The 19,332-nt window shown below is 41.4% G+C and overlaps 1 protein-coding gene across 1 annotated transcript in view; it reads right to left on the bottom strand.

The window, feature by feature from the left end:
• Positions 1-8,038: 8,038 nt before the first annotated feature.
• PLD6 (phospholipase D family member 6) overlaps positions 8,039-19,332 on the bottom strand; it is a 133,594-nt gene continuing 122,300 nt past the window's right edge. The window contains exon 2 of the mRNA XM_044089277.1: positions 8,039-8,693. Within this exon, the coding sequence (XP_043945212.1) occupies positions 8,470-8,693 (224 nt within the window). The 3' untranslated portion in view covers positions 8,039-8,469. The remainder of the gene's footprint in view (positions 8,694-19,332) is intronic.

Genomic DNA, 19,332 nt, shown 5'->3' with positions numbered 1-19,332 from the left:
GGTTCCAAAGATGAGGAAGAAGCAAGGCAAGAACCACATTTACGGTAACTACCAGTACTCTGCTTTCTGATCCTTCTGTCCACAGGCCAGTAGGGACAAAGGCTGCAGGAGTACAGTGAATAGGTCTTGGATCGAGGTCAGTACAGCAGACACTGTCAAGGGAGAGGCCATGAACTAAAGTAAGCAAAGGAAGGGGTCAGCATCAAGTCAGTGTGCACCAAGGACCTCAGCACCACTGGAATGTCATCATCACCAAATGCATAAAAATGCATTAGCACTGAATGTCTGATCCCTACTGACATTGATAACTCCACTTAATCAAACCTCAGCACTGACCTCTTTAGCCATGAAAGTTTGAAGACTTTGAATTCTTAAGGTCAGAGCTGCATCAAGAATCAAGAAGGAGGTCACTGCCAAAAAAATGGTACCAACACAGTCAGCATCAATGGCAGAGTGGATACAGAAGGAAAGGACAGTGGACCAATGATGTCAACTGCAATCAAAGTTAACGGAATGACTGGGTACTGTCTGTTTCCATCCAGACTGGTACCAAATCAGAGGCTGATGAGGGAGGCAAAGACACTGTAAGGACAGATACTTAATTACAATCTGTTGCTGACAAAGAATGTGAAGGGACCAAATTAACTGCAGATTACTCAATCAGAAATATTGTGTGAGAAACTGGTGCAACTAATGAAAATTTTTTTGAGCTATAATACAGAATCGGAATTGCCTAGATATAATAAGGCCTTGTTGAGTCTAATTATGGTGGCTGCCAAAAAAGCAATTACTAGAAAACGGAAATCAAAGTCTAAACCAGCTGTACTAGAAGTAGTGAATATAGTAACAGTGATAAAACAACTGGAAATGGGATCTTTAGAAAAATGGTAGGAGCAGATTACATAGAAAAAATGGGAATTGTGGGAACAACACATGCAGAATAATGTTATGGAGAAGGAATTAGGTTTAAAAGAAGGCAGGTTTTGAATGAGCTATGTAATGTTTGTCTGACAATGACTGGATAGATTATAAGTGATGTATAATGTTTGGAAATATGTCAGTATGGTTTGTTTTCATGTATATACATGTATGACTGTTTATGTCAGAAGTGATAATTTAATAAAAATGTTTCTTGTTTAAAAAAATAATTTTCACCTACACCTCCAATGCAGCACATACTTTTAGAATAATTAAAATCCTAAGCAAAGTACAGTTTTGTACCTACCATAAATGTAGATGTTCGAAGATCCACATTGCTGCAGTCCTTACATATGGGTAGTCCGCTGTCCTCGGTCGGCCCGAATACCAAAGTATTAGGCTGACGTCGGTCAAGGCGCTTAAAACTGACATCAGGACGTCAGGGTACAAAAGCGCATGACCGACGTCATTTCCTCAGTCTTTTCTTGCCCCAGATGTCAGAAGGCCCTAACAAGAAAGGCCAAAGCCAAAAACCAGCAAAACCTAAACAACCACCCGTGCACTAACCATATTTACACTATGTACAACACAAACCACACCACCACCTTCAACAACAGAGGGGAAGGCGGGAGGGTAAATCGGACTGCAGCAATGTGGATCTTCGAACATCTACATTTATGGTAGGTACAAAACTGTACTATGTTCTTCATCTCACATTGCTGCAGTCCTTACATATGGGTAGAATCCCAAAGCAGAGGTAAGGGAGGATGGCCAAACTATAAGGAATTAGGAGCTGCCAACATGCCTTGCAAAATTGCAGTTGCAAATCCAGCCCTAGATTTAGAGTAAAGTGGAAGGTGGTAATGCTTAGAGAAAGTATGCACTGAACTCCAAGTAGCTGCTTCCAAAATATCTTTAGTAGCCACCCCTTAAAAAGGCTGTAGAAGTGGCAGTAGCCCTAGTGGAATGAGGCCTAATCCCAGCTGGAATCTCCTTACCATGATTGGGAATAACAGAAGGCAATACAAAACCCAATCCACTTAGAAATAGTTTGTTTTGACACAGGTTTGCCCTGAGAACCCAAAGCAAAAGAAACAAACAACTGCTGAGACTGCCTGAACCCTTTAGTTCTGTTCAAATAATATCGCAACTGTCTGTGTATATCCAAAGTGTGCAAAATCCTTTCCCCTTTATTTTGGGGGTTTGCATAAAAAGTAGGCAAATGAATAGTTTGGTTTAAAGCCACACTAGAAACCACTTTAGGCATAAAAGAAGGGTTAGTACGCAAAGACACCCTGTCCTTGTGGAAAATTAAGAAAGGCTCAACTGCCATAAGGGCCTGTAATTCAGAAACCCTTCGCAGAGGTAATGGCCAACAAAAAGCAGTCTTCCAAGATAAATATTTCAACTCTGCCGATGCTGCAGGCTCAAAAGGTTGTAGAGTGAGTTTCTCCAACACAAAATTGAGATCCCAAGCAGGAGTAGGAGCTCTACGTGGGGGTCTTATATTTTTTGCCCCTCTAAGGAATTGCTTAAACAAAGGCTGAGAAAATAATGGTGGGTCACAGTCATAGTGAGCAGAAATTGCTGCAGCATGAACCTTTATAGAGGAGAAGGACAAACCCTTGTCCAATAACTCAGTAAGGTATTGAAGCGCAACACTTAAATTAGGTTTAGAAACATCAAAATCCTTTGCAGTACTCCAAAACAAAAATCTCCTCCATTTATCTGCGTAAACTTTCCTTGTACTAGGCCTTCTGGCCTCCAAAATAACATTCAAAACTTGTTGTGGAAGCTGAGACCCTCCAGGGTTTAAAACAGAATATGCCAGGCTGTCAGATGTAGAGAATGAAGTTTGACATTGAGTAAATGACTGTTCTCCTGAGACAGCAGGTGAGGAATCGAAGGCAAAGGCCATGGAGGCTCCTGTACCAGACTTCTCAGTAATGGGTACCAGTGCTGTCGAGGCCAATCTGGAGCTATTAAAATCATGTTTGGCTTGTCCTGTCTGACCTTCAGCAGTACCTTTGGGAGGAGAGGCAGAGGTGGAAAGGCATACACGTGAAGATTGCTCCAATTGAATGAGACAGCATCCACTTTCCATGCCGAGGGATGAAACCTTTTTGTGCAAAACTTTGGCAGCTGGTAATTCAGTGGAGAAGCGAACAGATCTATGTCTGGAGTTCCCCATAACACTGTCAATCTCTGAAATACATGAGGATCGAATTTCCACTCGTGGGGATCCATAATTTGTCTGCTCAACACATCTGCTAAGGAGTTCTGTGCTCCTGGCAGAAACCTTGCCTGAAGATTTAGCTGTAAACTGAGAGCAGTCTCCCACAAAATCATTGCTTGTCTGCATAGAGGATAAGAGTGCGTTCCCCCTTGCTTGTTGATGTACCACATGACAGTTGTGTTGTCTGTTTGAATCAACACTTGCCCTGGAAGAAGTAAATCCTTGAAAGCTATCAATGCAAATTGGACTGCTAACATCTCCTTCAAGTTGATATGTAGATGTTGAAGTCTGGCAGGCCACGTGTCTTGTATCCATTTTCCATTTAGATGAGCTCCCCAAGCTTTGTCTGAGGCATCTGTCGTTAAAATCTGACTCGCCTCTGGCCGGGTCACAGAGAGTCCCTTGTTTAGGTGACATTCCTGAGCCCACCACAAAAATTCCTTTTGAATGCAAGGTATTATTTGAATGACAGTGTCCAAATCTTGGCAGTGCTGTGTCCATACATTCTTGAGATACCATTGTAGCTTCCTCATATGCAGTTTGGCATTGGGAAGTACCAGAATACAAGATGCCATGAACCCCAAGGCTTGAAGGACTGTCCTTGCAGTCAGCCTGGACTGATGAGACAACTGATGGAAGTAAAGAGAAAGATTCTTTTGTTTGTCCGGGGTCAAAAAGGCCATTTGGGATGCTGTATTCAGTCTCACACCCAGAAAGCACATGTCCTGAGAGGGTACTAGACTGGACTTTATTTCGTTCACAGAATACCCCAGGCATCTTAACACTGCCATCACATACTGTAAATGATGAAGAAGTTCGTCCTTTCCTTGGGCCAGTATCAGGCAATCGTCCAAATAAGGATAAATTTGTATTCCTCTTAGCCTGAAAAAGCTACCACTGGAGCCAGAACCTTCGTGAACACTCTGGGCAGTAGATAAGCCAAAGGGCAATGCAGAGAACTGATAATGTGAAGTCCCAGCCCGAAAACGCAGATACTTCCTGCAACTGGGCCTGATAGGAACATGAAGGTAAGCCTCCTTGAGATCCAGGGTCACCATCCAGTGATCTTTGCCCAGCAGAGGTAAAAGCTGTTGTAACGTTAACATTTTGAACTTGGGAATGTCCAGATATGTGTTGAGGATGGATAAATCCAAAATTGGTCTCCACGTGTTTCCTTTCTTTGGTACTAGAAACAGGCGAGAATAAAATCCTAGGCCCACTTCTGGCAGAGGAACCGGTTGTATGGCCCCTATTTGAAGTAGTAGAGAAATTTGTTTGCGAGCCTCTAGTCTTTGCTGAGGAGGAACGTCCGGCATGCCTTTGAAAGGAGGCAAGGTATGGAAATAAAACTTGTAACCCTGGTGTATGATATCCAATACCCATTTGTCTTGGGTAACCAACATCCAATTTTCCTTGAAGAGTGCTAACCTTCCTCCCAAAGGTGCTGCCAGGCAAGAAGGATCTGGCAGCTGCAAAAGTAGGTCATTGGGCCTGTTTACGAAAGGACTGGCCCCTGCCCTCACCCGAAGATTGTGCAGGGGAACTCCTGTTCTAGGCCTGAAAGAACTCTGAGCTCTGCCCCTACCACGTCTAGATCTACCCCTAGACTGAGAATCATAAGAAGGATACGTCCACCCCTTAGCAGGCCAATTCCTACTAAACTTCGGAGGCTGAACTTGCAAAAAATCTTTAACAGTCTGCATAGACTTAGCCTTGTCTTCCATTTTCTTCAAGACTGACTCCACAGGTGAACCAAACAACACATCAGACTGCAAAGGAGCATCCAAAATCCTTGTCTTAACATGGTCAGATAAATTCTGATCCTTCAACCAGGCATGCCTGCGAAGAACTGAGCCAGTGGCAGCCACCCTAGACGAGGCCTGCACAGCATCAAAACCACACTGTAAAGAATGCTTACCCACCTGTTCAGAGACATGCACCAAATCTTGCAATTCTTTACACTCAATGCCTTCCGCCAGAGCATCCACCTTAGACTTCAACTGAGAAAGAAGAAAGTTTTGATATTTCAACATATGAAACTGGCAATTCAAAGCCCTCATAGCTAAGGTAGAAGATGTATAGACCTTTTTCCCCATCTATCCAAAGCTCTGGCTTCTTTATCTAAAGGAACCGGATTTTTACAATAGAGGCCTTGACACCCTTAGGTCCTTGACTAATAGTTTCTGGGTCCGCCCTAGGACTCTTATAAAGATATTTGTGAGCCTCAGGCACCCTGTAATACCTATCCGGCTTAACAGGAGCAGGCGGCAGAGAATCAGGATTAAGTGAAGCCTCTGCAAACACATCTTCCACAACATTCAGAACAGGGGTATAGCCAAAGGCCTATGCTGGGGTAACAGCAAAAACTCCCTAAGCCTTTTCCTAGAATCAGAGAAGTCCTGACCTTCCCACTTAAAATGTTCCCTCATAGAATGAAGAGTCTCTGAAAAGAAAAATCCTCTGGAGGAGAAGCAGAAGGAGTGGAATCATCTGCATCAGAATCAGAATAAGGAGAGTACTCCTGCAAGTCTTCAGCCGAAGACTCTGAAACATCCGAAGCCTGTTCAAAACTTCCCAACTCTGGCTCCACCCTAGGCCTCTTATCAGGAGGGGGCATAGAACCTCTAATCAGAGTAATCAAATCTTCTGCCATTTTAAGCATGTGCTTCTTAGGCACAGACCCTGCTGAACTAGGAGAGACCCCAACAGGAGCTAAAACTGGCCTGCCTCTGGGAGAAGCCTTGGAAACCGAAGGAGAAGGCCTAACCACCCTAGGAAGGGAGGGGAGTACAGTAACTAGAGAAGCCCCTTCGGCCTGACCTGCCTCCTGAGAGACTACTTCCTGCAAAATCAAAGTCTCCCCCTGAGACTCCAGAGAAGTCTCCGTCGGAACCACCGGTTCCACTGAAGCCTCTAAAGAACCGGCGTCCGGAACGGACGACTCATCTTGCCTGGGTTTAACTGCTTTGTCTTTGCGCTTCTTTGCAGAAGCGGGCGCCGGAGAATCCGACGGCATATTATAACTGCACCGCTTCCCAAAGACCAGCCTAGCACAATCCAACCTTCGCTTAATAGTGCGTTTATTGAACCTAGCACAAAAGCGACACCCAACAACGTCGTGCTCAGGCCCCAAACAAGGAATACACAAAGAATGATAATCCCTATGCGGTATCTGTTTCCCACAAGAAATACAGTTATTCACTTTTTCTGACATCCGGTAAAATACTGAGGCAAGAAAAAACCAAAATAATCCCCAACGGGGTACTTAGCCAACTTGGATTCGGTCTGAAACTCCGAATTCGAAAAATTTCAGAACGCCGAACGGCACTTGCAACGCTGCTTCTGCATCGGACCATGCGGCAAAAAAGACTGAGGAAATGACGTCGGTCATGCGCTTTTGTACCCTGACGTCCTGATGTCAGTTTTAAGCGCCTTGACCGACGTCAGCCTAATACTTTGGTATTCGGGCCGACCGAGGACAGCGGACTACCCATATGTAAGGACTGCAGCAATGTGAGATGAAGAACATCACTTCTGTGAGGAGTAACAGACCTAGTAGCCCAAAGAAGATCTATCTGCTTAACTCTACCTCTGATGGCAGAAGCAAGCTACTTTGCCTAGAAACATTTGGCGTCTGCCTTGGTTTCTACATAACCACAGGGGAAGATGAATGGGACTGAAGCAAGTCCTCCTTTCTCTTCATTCCTCTGCTCCCGGACTGGGCTTCAGAAAGGCCAGCTAGGAGTTCCCTGGGATGAAAGGAATAGGAATAAATCCGTCCATGTGGATTACTGCTCTATCCTGGTAAAGAAATGTAAAGGTATTCCACAGCATCATTACTTGTCTAAAGTAAAAGACTTAAGAACTACATTATTCTAGGGTTCTTTAAGTATCTGTCAAATCTAGCATAAATGTCACATTTGGTCTTCAAGTCGTGCAGTCCTATGCAGACCACACACAGTACATGGCACTCTTAAGGCAGTATTCTGTACCTGCATTTTTATAAGACCAGATGAATGTTCCTTTCCATCAAGATTACACATACACACACATACACACACACACACACACACACACACACACACACACACACACACACACACACACACACACACACACACACACACACACACACATTTAGAAGAGACAACTCAAGATCGCATCAATAACTGTGCCAAAGCACAGAAATAAAAACAGTGGCTAAGGAAGAAGGAGGTTAATACTAAACCAGAAGTTAGTTTCAACCTGAAATCCAAATTCACAGAACAAAAAAGATAAGATCCAACCTGAATAGAAAGAAAAAACTCTAAGATAACGCTTCCAAGAAAAACAACACAATTCATGATTCCAAAACTAAAAAGCATGAGGCCATTTCCAGTGTGAGCACAAGATTAGCAAAGGACATCTAGACAGAAGAAATGGAGATACAGCCTAGGGAAGTTTTCTTATGTGAGCAGACCTGAACCTTGGGTCATGTCCTACAGGTACTGAAGGAGACGGACTGAATCATCTTAGACCCATCACTACTGATTACGCTCTGAATGAAAGATCTTTCTACTCTACTTCCCAAGATGGTAAATGACATTCATTATTTTAACTGAAACATCACACTTGGAATATCAAAGGCTCTATCTAGACAGCACACCTATACACACATTTTGATGGCTGCTGTTTGCTGGATTTGAAGCCATTGTTGCAAGAAATATTGATGGTGCATAAATTACCACAAATGCTACCAGAAGTGTTAGCAGAGTCAGAGACAGAAACAGATCATCAGCAGAAGTGAAAGTTAAATACAAATATACTGCATGCGAAACTGATAATCATAACTTAAAGGTAATAACACATTGCTTAAGTTTTCCAACAAACTGTACCAACACTTCATTAATATTTTTAAATTATATTGACTGTCAAAACTGGTCAACAACATTTCTGCAGATTCATGTTGAACTTATGAACTAAAATTCATCTTAATGAACAAAAATGTGGTGGTAGAACACCTGCAGCTGCTGTTTGTAAATTTATCTGACATACAACCAACCAGCTTTTTAAACATACTGGTCTTGTCTACTTTGTGAATTACCACATCCTTTAATCTAAACTACAAAAATATACTATTTCAAATGGAAAAATCCTTACTTAAACTCAACTATCAATGGCCAATTATCAGGCTGTAATAAAATATTGAAAGATGATTATATTTAAAAGCCAGTTGTAAACAGGATGCAAAAGTTTCCAAATTTATATGTGTGTTACGTAAACTGAAAATTATCTCCCACATACATGAGTAGCAATGGTTTCATTCATTTAAGTCTTCAAAAGTTATACTTTGTTGGGTCATATTCTTCCCATAACTCTTCAAACTGATCAAGAAAAGGCTTCACTAAAGCTTCATCATTTGTAATAAGCAGGTTCTCTCTGTTTTCTAGGAGAGCCTGAGATGTCCAATTCAAGGAGCCTGTGAGAAGGACTGTTTTATCGATTACTGCAAATTTGTGATGCATGTAGGCCCTACTCTGGTCATGTCGAACTGGGATACCTGCAAGTTTTAGCAGAGAAAAAAAAGGTCAGTCATCTATGTTATCAATAAATACTTCTATAAATAGTATACTTTATTTATAAGCAGCTTTTTTCTTGCTAAGCATTTTTCAATGGAATGGGTTTTATAATTTGCTCATTCTACAAAGGATGTCTTGTACTGGTCTGCAATATGCTCCCACAGTCTCATACTCTGTAAGTTAATATGCTTATACTTTACAGGATCTGTGTACTCCAGACTTGTTATCTCAATACAGTAATTAAAACACTAATACTTATCTTTTCTTCTTGATTTACAATGGTTGTTGTTTCCTTTAAACTGTGTCAGTTTCTCTTAGTCTCAGCCATTTTCACCTCTGCAACCGTGTTTAAGGAACAGGCTCTAGAACATGCAGCATTACTCCAATTCTGAGTATAAAAGATCAATGTGCAAAGGAAATATTTATGGTTTCCCTTATCAACAAATCTAATTGACCAGTGTTGTAGTAAGAGTGTGACTGAATGGGACACCTGCCCCAGGAGCAAACTTGTAAAGAGCAGTAAATGTCTGACAGCTTATAGCTCTCAATTAAGTAATCACTACTGCAAAAGCTTAATAGACAGTTTGCAAACTGTCAGACTGTACTGTTTTTTTTAATACTACCTTTAAAATAAACGGTTTATAAGCTGTTTACATGACAGTTTGTAAACAGAGATGCTCATTTAAAAAGATTGACAGTTTACAAGCTGTCATTAAGTGATCATCACTGCAATTGTTTATATACTGCAGAGGTGGAGCCAAATGGGAGAGCTGCCAGGCAGAATTCCCTTGCTACAATTCTGCATTTAACGCATGCCATATTTATTGCGAGTTGCCCCAATTGTCGGAGGTTAGGTGAGTGAAGTTTGCAGAGCTAATGGTCTATGGTAGTTAATACCGACTTTCTCTGTTCAGGAGGGACATGGGCAACACCTCAGGAGTGAATCTGTGGTTACCCATCCATTGCTCTACATTGTGTATGAAAAGGGTCAGGGAGGGGCTCTGTTTTACGTAAAATAGAAGCTTGTTCCAGAGAAGTGGCAGCCTCTGGGAGAAATATATCTCTCCAGCATGACCTGTTCACTTCAGAGGATAGGTTAAGATCCCTGGAGCGAGTGACCCTGCTGCAGTTTGATTTGTTAATGTACAGCACTTTCATCTGGGCTGGGTCAAAGACTGCCCTGTAAACCCCACAGGTTACCTTTAGCAACCTATAGGAGACAGAATACAGTGACAGGGCTTTCAGTCTTTCTGTGCAAGATTTGTTTTGTGTACTCTGTAACATCTTAGTGAGAAACCTCTGTGGTCTCTCCAATTGTTGCATGTGTCTGGAAAAGTACATAAAAAAAGGGAACACTGTACTCAATTACTGACTGAAGAGGGCCAAGTATCACGGAATTATAAATAACATCCTTAGATCTAGATGTGAAGCCTTTACTTATAAGATGTGCCAAATAGAATGATTTCCTTACTACTGTGGATAAGTGGTGATCAAAGTTTAGATCGTTATCAATCTGAGTACCCAGATCACATACCACTGGGTTTACACTTGGGGGGGGGGGGGTATAATTAGAAGGGATGTCAGCTTTCCCCAAAGGGAATAATAATGCATTTTTTGCATTTAGCTTTAATCCTTGGCTTTGGCACCAATCATTTGCTTGCATTAACCCTGTCTGCATTATATTAACATCGTTGGGAGACTCAATGATTGGTCCCAATTTGCAATCATCAGCGAACTTGGTCAGCCACAGGCCATCCATATTTGTCTGGATTTCTGAGAAATAAATTCCATACAGTAAGGGCCCCAGCAGAAAATCCTTTGGTATGCTACGGGTGACTGGTCTTAAGCTAGAGATGAAGTCACCCATTTTGACAGTATGGGTCCTGTTAGTGAGCCAGTTGGACAGCCATATGGTAATATAGGATTTAATTCCCAACTGGGAGAGTTTATAATACCTGAGTTAGGGATTGTGTCAAATGCCTTGCTAAATCAAGATAAGTAGTATGCACTGTCTTTCCCTCATCCAGGGCCGTGGTGAGTTTCTTGAAGAAGTCACCTATGTTTAACAGGCACGATCTACCTTTAAAGACTGAAGAGCCGATCTTAAAATTAAAATTTTAATTTTATTCTGTGTGAGTTGCAAAGATTTGGCAAACTTAAACTTAAATAAAAGTAATCAAACCATATTAACAAGACCACATTTACAAACATTATATATCACATATATTGTTATATATCATGAAATCAAAATCAACATTAAAATCAACATTACATAAATTACTCAGTTCCTGCCTTCTCTTAAACTTTATTCCTTCTCCAAAACATTTTTGCGAATATGCTGTTCTTACAATTTCCATTTTTTCTATGGAATTTACTCCTACCCTTTTCTAAAAATCCCACTTCCTATTCTTTTATTTCTATTACAATATTCACTACTTCAAGTGTAGTTGGTTTAGATTCTGACTTCCATTTTCTAGAAAATTGCTTTTTGGCAGCCACCAGAATTGCTCTTAACAAGGTCTTACTACGTCTAGGCAATTCAGATCCTTTAACCCAGCTTAAAAATAATTTCCTTAACTGCACTCACATGCTTACCCAGTATTCCCAACAGAGTACTCTGTAAGAAATAATTTAGTTTGCTAACTCATTACACTCCCTGGTACCTCTTTCATCCCCATTACAAGTCCAACATTTGCAATCTACCTGAGGAAACATTCTTTGGAGTCTGTTTGGATAAAAAGTATCTATGCAAATTCTCAGACAAAAATCTTAAATCTTCTTGATTTTGTTGCATATTTGGCAGCCATAAATATGACATCCCATTGTTTGTGAACTGCACATCTAATCTCTCTTCATAATCTTTTCTGAGCACTTCTGATCGATTCATATAGCTGTTTTGCAATATTTTATATGCTCTATAATTACCCTTTTTAAAAGCAGCTTATGTTCTAGATTCATTTAAAAACTTATCCAGTGCAAGTCATTAATTTAGGATTCCCCTATCCCTTTCTCTTTGTCTATACTCCAATATAAATCCCTAATACAGAAGGCAATCACTGGTCTGCAATCCAAATGTCTTCTTGGCTTTCTCACATTCTATTACATTTCCATTTCTAATTATTTGTTTCCAATACCTTGGTTAATCTGACAGCTTCCTTCAATCAGTTCTAGTCCCCTCTTGCCTATTCTCTTCCCTATACCCCCAACTGCAGTTATCCATATCGGCAAAATCTCCTTAATCCATTCTTGTGTCAGCTTGGTTCCTAGTATACTTTCTACTACCTTACGGATATAATATTGTGTATGGCTGTTTTTATTCTCAAGGATCTGCATCCAAAATCCAATTATTTTCTTATTTCTTGAATTAAACCCCCCCACCCCCCATCATCCCTTTCCACTTTGAATTGTAGCTTTCAGCATGTGTTACTTGTAACAGCCTTAACTATGTAACTCCAAAATATCCCCTCAAATCAGGTAATCCTAAACATTGTTGTACTGTTGGAAGGATCAACTTAACCCACTTGACTCTTGCCCTCTTCCCCTCCTAAATAAAATCCTTCATCTCATTATTAATTACTATCCACAACTTCTCTGGTTGATAAAAATATGCCTGACCTGTGTATAAAATTAAAGGGACTAAAAACATTTTTACTGCTTATATTTTGCTATCCATATTCATAGGCAAAAGCTTTTAGTTTCTTATCATTTGTTTTGTCTCTTCCCACATATCCTTAGCTGCCATAACAGAATCCCTTGTAATCCAAAATCCTAAATACTTCAATTTATCATGTCTCCATAAATGTGAGTATTGCTGAACTAATTCGTGAGTGGATACATAGTTTATAGCTTTATCTTCATTAATGTCCACAATACTGAGATGTCCTTTTCTGATTCAATCAGGTATAATGTAATACAATCCACAAACAAGGCCAAATTTCTTGAACACAATACCAATTATATCCTTGAATTTCTGAATCCTTTATTTTCTTTGCCAGTGGTTCTTAATATTATGCAAATAGCAAAGGGGAAAGATGACAACCCTGCCTGCTTCCTCTGTTTAGACACAACTTATCCAAGAGAAACCCTCCCACTTTGATTTTTGCTTCTGACCCCTCATATATCCTTCTAATTATCCTTATTACTGTATCAGGAAATGTAAATGCTTCCACTGCCCTACTCATAAAATCTCAGCTTACTCTGTCAAATGCTTTCTCATAATCATGACCTGGCAATAACTACAGTATTTTCTTACATTCTGCTTCCCTCTGGACCATTGTTTTGTTAATGTTGTCAAATGGTTGCCCTACTCCACAAATCACAATGGTACATATTTATGAATTTTGGGATCACCCTTGCCATTCATTTCACAATTACAGACATAAATACTTCATAATCATGGTTCAGAATTGAAACAAGCATATATGAAGCTGGATTTGATAGGTATTTACGGTCTTTAAGCATTACAGCCACCACAACTTTTTTCCAGGATGTATATGCCTTCCTTTCCTTTAAGATACTGTGAAACAAAACCTTCCAGATATTTATCACCTTCTTCCCTCCTAGCTTCCAAACTTCCACTGGAATACCATCTATTTATTCCTAGAGACTTTCATGCAAACTGGTTATAAATCACCATTTTTATCTCATCTCTTCCTATCGCAAAAAGAAGTTATGTCTTACCATAACATTCCATCTGTGTTGTTGATCTTCGTTCATTCATTACTGATGGGTTATCGGTTCTGACCTTGGAACTGAGCCAGCTACATATCAAGCTTGCATCAGCCAAAAACTCTCGAGCCAAGGTCCTACCCAGAATGCTCTGCTCCTTGTTACCTCAGATCGAGTTTGCAAGTTGATAGATAAAGTAGAGGCTACCTCTGGTCATAGCAGACCTACAATAAAGGAGTATATGAGATCAACCAGGAACCTCTGGAGGTGGATGGAGGGTGGGAAGTAATGAATGAACGAAGATCAACAACACAGATGGAACATTATGGTAAGACATAACTTCTTTATCTGATGTTGTTAATCTTTGTTCATTCCTTACTGATGGGACAGAGTCCCCAGCTACCTGTATCCCTGGGTGGCCCTCATGGAAGGACATTCCTGAGCAACATGGAGCCAAAAGAAGCTCAACCTCTGGAGGCCAATTCCAAATTTTAATGAAGCATAAAGGTATGAGGTTTGGCCCAAGTCGCAGCTGAGCAAATATCATTGAGGGAAGTCTTAGCATAGAAAGCTGTTTAAGTTGCCATAGATCTTGTAGAATGTGCTTTCACTCTGTGAGGCAAAGTGATGTTTTTGTTGTAGATAAAGGTAATACAATTTTTCAACCATGAAGCCAATGTAACTTTTGAGACAGGATGACCTCGTCTAGGTCCAGAAAAGGCTGATTTACGGGTAGATTTTGCTCTGTCCAGATAAAAACGTAATTGTCTATGAACATCCAAGGAGTGCAGGCAATACTCTCCCTTGTTAGAGTGGTTAGGAAAAAACACTGGGAGATCAATAGATTGGTAATAGACAGCTCTGGCACCACTTTTGGTAAAAAGGAAGAATTAGTTCTCAGTGCTTACCCTATCCTTATGGAAGATAAGATAGGAAAGGAAGGTTTAATGCATAAGGCTTAAAGTTCTGACAGGAGTCTGGCCGATGTGACTGCAATCAGAAACAAAGTTTTCCAAGAGAGATCTTTCACATCGCATGAAGACGCGGATTCAAAGGGGGCAGCTGTTAGAACTTGCAGAACCAATGCCAAATCCCAAGGTTGTACTGGTTCTCTAAAGGGAGGTTTTAGGTGGATAACCCCCTCCAAGAAAGTTTTACACAGTCTATGTGACATAAGTGAAGAATCCTGAAAGCCAATGTGGAAATTTGAAATGGCAGCTAAATGCTCACAAATAGTAGAGGCAGACACCCCAGAGTGGAAAAGATGTGATAAGTAATCCAAAACCATTGAAACTGGGGCTGACAAGGGGTCTAATTGTTTATTTGCTGCCCATAGAGAGAACCTTTTCCATTTATTAAGATAGATTAGTCTGGTGGACGATTTATGAGATGCAATAAGCATATTGCACACAGGAGACGAGAGGTTTTCCTGCCTGGCAATCACTGGAAGTGGAGAAACCAAGCTGTCGGTTTCAGGGTTGTTAGATTGGGGTGAGTCAGACCCTGTGGATGGGAAGATCAATGTTGGGGATGGACTGAGGATCCACGGTTGATCTAGCAGGTGAGGCCAGAGGACGGGGAACCAGACTTGTCGAGGCCAATATGGGGCAATGAGGATCACTTTGCTCTTCAACTGTCATGCTTTCTTCAGAAATTGGGAGATGAGGGGAAGAGGAGGATAAGCATAAAGTAGACCCGAGGGCCAAGCGTGGACTAGAGCGTCTCTCGGTGACTGTCCCCAAGGGGGGATCAGGGCAAAATAGTCCCTGCACTTGTAGTTGGTTGGGGAGGCAAATAGGTTGCAGCAAGGCTGGCCCCAGCGGTTGAAGATTCCTGCCGCTATCATAGGATTCAGGGACCACTCATGAGGTTGCAGAATGCACCTGTTCAACTTGTCCACTATTACGCTGGAGCTCCCGGGAATGTGCATTGCAATTAGAAAGCGGTTGGAAGCTATCGCCCATTGCCATATCCTCAAGGCCTCTCGGCATTAACGGGTAAGATCTGGTGTCCCCTTGTATGTTATTGTACCAGACCACTGGCATGCCTGATTGGATCGCAATAGTCCCTGACGGAAGGATGGAATGAAATGCTTGCAATGCTAGTAGCACCGCTTTCAGTTTCAGGACATTGATATGCAAAAGGGCCTCTGTCTCCGACCAGGTGCCTTGAACCGAGTTTCCCTAACATAGCCCCCCCCACCCCATCAGTTAGGCGTCCATGGTCACCTTGGCTTTTGGTTGATGGTGGCTAAAGGGGCGAGACCATTGTTGGGGATTTCGAGATGTCCACAGTAAATCTTGCTTGCATCTCTGAGTTACAATTATCTGAAAAGACAAAGGATGTTGTACACGATACCACTGAGTGAGAAGTAACCACTGAAGGAGCCTCATGTGGAATCTGGCTAGAGAAACAATGGTGATTGAGGCTGCCATTGACCGAAGAGTTGGAGTATAGACCGAGCGGGAGATTTGAGATGACAGACCAGCGGCTGAACCTGTTGCCTTATTCTTTAAAGCCTGTGGTCCGGAAGAGATGCTGCGCAATTTCTCGTGTCCAGCAGAACCCCTATGAATTCCAGAGACTGAGCTGGGGTTGTGTTGGACTTCTCCCAGTTGAGAGTGATTCCCATGTTTTGTGCTGTGAGGATTGTACAGTGCAGGTTTTCTTCCAGTAGATGCTTGGTGGGGGTGGTGAGGAGCCAGTCGTCTAGATATGGAAATGTCTGGAATCCTTGAGTCGAAAGTGAGCGATAACCACTGCCATGCACTTGGTAACACTCTAGGGGCTGTAGAGAGACCAAAGGGCAGAACTCGAAACTGGTAGTGATTGGCTTCTATGCGGAAGCGGAGGTATCTTCTTGAGCATTTGTCCATTTTTATGTGGTAATATGCATCTTGAAGATCTACAGAGCATATTTAATCATCATCTTCCAGAAGAGGAAGGATAGACTAAACCGTGACCATCTGGAATTTCTGTTTTTACAAATTTGTTCAGTGTGCTGAGATCCAGAATTGGTCTCCAGTCCCCTGTCTTTTTTGGCACTAAAAAGAATCTTGAGTAAAAAAGGATCCTATCTGGTCTGGGGGGACTGTCTGGATGACTCTCTTTTGCAGCAGCTTTTTGATTTTGTGTGCTGCTGCTTCCCTTTGACTGGGTGGAACGTCAGGTAATACTCTGCATGAGACTGGACAAAGAAGGAAGGGGATGCGATAACCTCTGGATATTATCCGTTGTACCCAAGAGTCAGTGGTTATATTTCGCCAGGCAGCGGGGTACAACGAAAAACTACCCCCAACCGGTTCCAGAGGTGAGCAGTTGGGCAACGCTTCCGGAGCGTTGATACGGTTGACCGATTGGTGCCGGTAAGGGCTGCAACAGAACTGTCGGAGCCATAGTTGATGCACCGGGACCTCCGGTGCCAGTGTCGATAAGGAAGACATGGCTGGAGCCAGAATTATTTGGGGCGGTGCCAAGCCTGGAGCCCACAGGGTCACAGGTGGCAGTGCCAAAGTAGTAATCAATTTCACCTTCTTATGAGTCGACTCCCTACGATCTCCAGAGGGAAAAGAAAAAGGAAACGACCTCAATGAGGAAGAGGAAGAATGCCTCTTACGGGGTTTAACAGGTGGGGGTGAGCCCTCCAACCCAGAAATAGCCTCACAGAAAGGAAATTTGAGAAGACATTTCAATATTAATTTATTCTTTCTCTCATTAAGAATCCTGGTTGGAACATTTCTACAAATCCCACACGGGGAATCCACAGTAAGGTGGGAGACATTCAGACAGTAGACACATAAGTCATGGCAATCAGAAAGTGGTAACTTACAGCCGCAGTCCTTACACTGCTTAAAACCATCCAATATAATGATGTGAAGAAGAAGAACAGTACCGAAAAGAAGAGGAAAGGCTACCCAAAGGGGTAAGAAGGAGAAGGAATAATTATCAATAATGGTAATAAAGAATCACCTCAAAGGTAAGAAAAGGGTAAAAAAGGGAAATAGACTAAAGGGAGAGAGTTTTAAGTATACAATAGGGTAGGAAAATATTCGTAGAAACTGTTTGAAAAACATTAAAGTAAGAACAATGTATAAAACTTTCAAAAAATTAGACACTAGAGTGGCTTGACATGGCTGTACAGCAATGTGGCAAACGAGATCTGAGGTAACAGAGAGAAGAGCATTCTGGGTAAGACCTTGGCTCGAGAGTTTTTGGCTGACGCGAGCTTGATATTTGGCTGGCTCGGTTCCGAGGTCGGAACCGATAACTCATCAGTAAGGAATGAACGAAGATTAACAACATCAGATCTCTTAGTTAATGAGCCTCATCTATCTCTAACCTTGACATATTTAAGTCTTCCATAAATATTTCCATTTGTGCTTTTTTTATTTATTTTCCCAGTTCTCTGATTCATACAAAGTTTAATAACATTTCTGTGATGTCTCTAATACTTCTACAGATCTCTGGATATTTTTCTTGCTATAGGCTCTCTAAGTTTGGCAACAACCTTTTCTGCTTTCTGCTGCCTAAGTAGCTGTGCCAAAAGTTTTCTGTTCTGGAGTTATCAAACACAGTAGCTTAACAGCAATATTTCTAAACTTATGCACATTATCCAGGTACTCCCTTATATTCTCTTTAGCACTGTGCAATTATGCCTCTTTTTGTTCTGCGAGATTCCTCTTATTTTGTAATACTTATACTTTTGTCAGCCCCTCTACATAATTCTTATTATTTATTAACAGATCCCTTTATTTTATTTCTATCCTATTTTTAAGCTCCACTTTCATTTTATCCCACTCACTAGCTATAACTTCTGAAGTACTTTCTATCTTCTCAGATGACTCCCAGATAATTTCCACTGCCCATTCTTTAAATTCCTCTCTTTTTAACAGGCAGATGGGGAAGAGTCAGTGTCTCATCTTTACTTCATTACCCTGCATTTTCATCTTAGTAATTATTGGCGCATGATCAAAAATTGTCATTGGATGTGGGTCAAAGTTCTCAATTAAATGCAAACATTCCTGTGAAATATAACTTCAGTCTAGCCTAGACCAGTTATTATTTCTTGGTAAATAAAATGTGAATTCTCTGAGTTACTACTAGTGAATTCACATCTTTCATATCAAATATTTTCATTAATTTCTTCAGAAATCTATCATCTTTTGCATACTTTCCCTTCTAGCCCCCCCTGATAAGTCCTTATTGCTGTAAATTAAATTCCGGTCCCCACCTATAAGTAATATTCCCTGCTGAAAGCTGATTATTTCTGCCCAAATATTTTAAGCTCAATAATAGCAGTTTTAATTGGAAGATAAATATCCAGCATAATCCTCATCCCTTGCTAGTGGCCCCTTACTACCACAAATCTGCCAGTACTATCTTTTTTCTTCTTCTATCACAACTGGAGCTCCTCTAGCAATTACAATAAGTACTTATCTTTTCACAGCAAGAGGTTCTCCCGTTCGAATCTCGGCGTGGCATGGGAGTGCCTTCTGTGTGGAGTCTGCATGTCCTCCCCGTGGTTGGGTAGCGTTCGAAAGACATGCGTGCGTAAATGGGCGTTTCTTCGTTGAAGGTTGAGCGTCGAGCTGGCAACTCGGCGTTTCGTAAAAAATCTACTGCCAATCATTAGCGGACCGGAGTTCCGCTATGGCGACCCCTTACCGGGAAGAACCCGAAAAGACAAACAACAACTCATATTTTCCTTTGTCCCTGATATTCTGCAGAATATCCATCCCAAAATCCTTTCTTTATCAAATTCACATGCTCACATTTTTCCAAACGTGTATCCTGTTGCACTGATATCTGCACTCTGCATTTCTTAATTTAATTAATTATTCTTACTTTTTGTCTATACCTGTGAGGCCATTCACATTAGAAGATAATATGGAATGTGTAATGTATTGCATTTATTTATTTAATTATTTATTTTATTTTACATTTGTTGACCGG

This window comes from Protopterus annectens, chromosome 12.part0 (genome assembly GCF_019279795.1).
Source record: "Protopterus annectens isolate FY-2018-M chromosome 12.part0, PAN1.0, whole genome shotgun sequence".
Lineage (NCBI taxonomy): Eukaryota > Metazoa > Chordata > Ceratodontiformes > Protopteridae > Protopterus > Protopterus annectens.
Note: the sequence above shows the minus strand (reverse complement) of the source record. Positions and strands in the feature narration are given on the sequence as shown.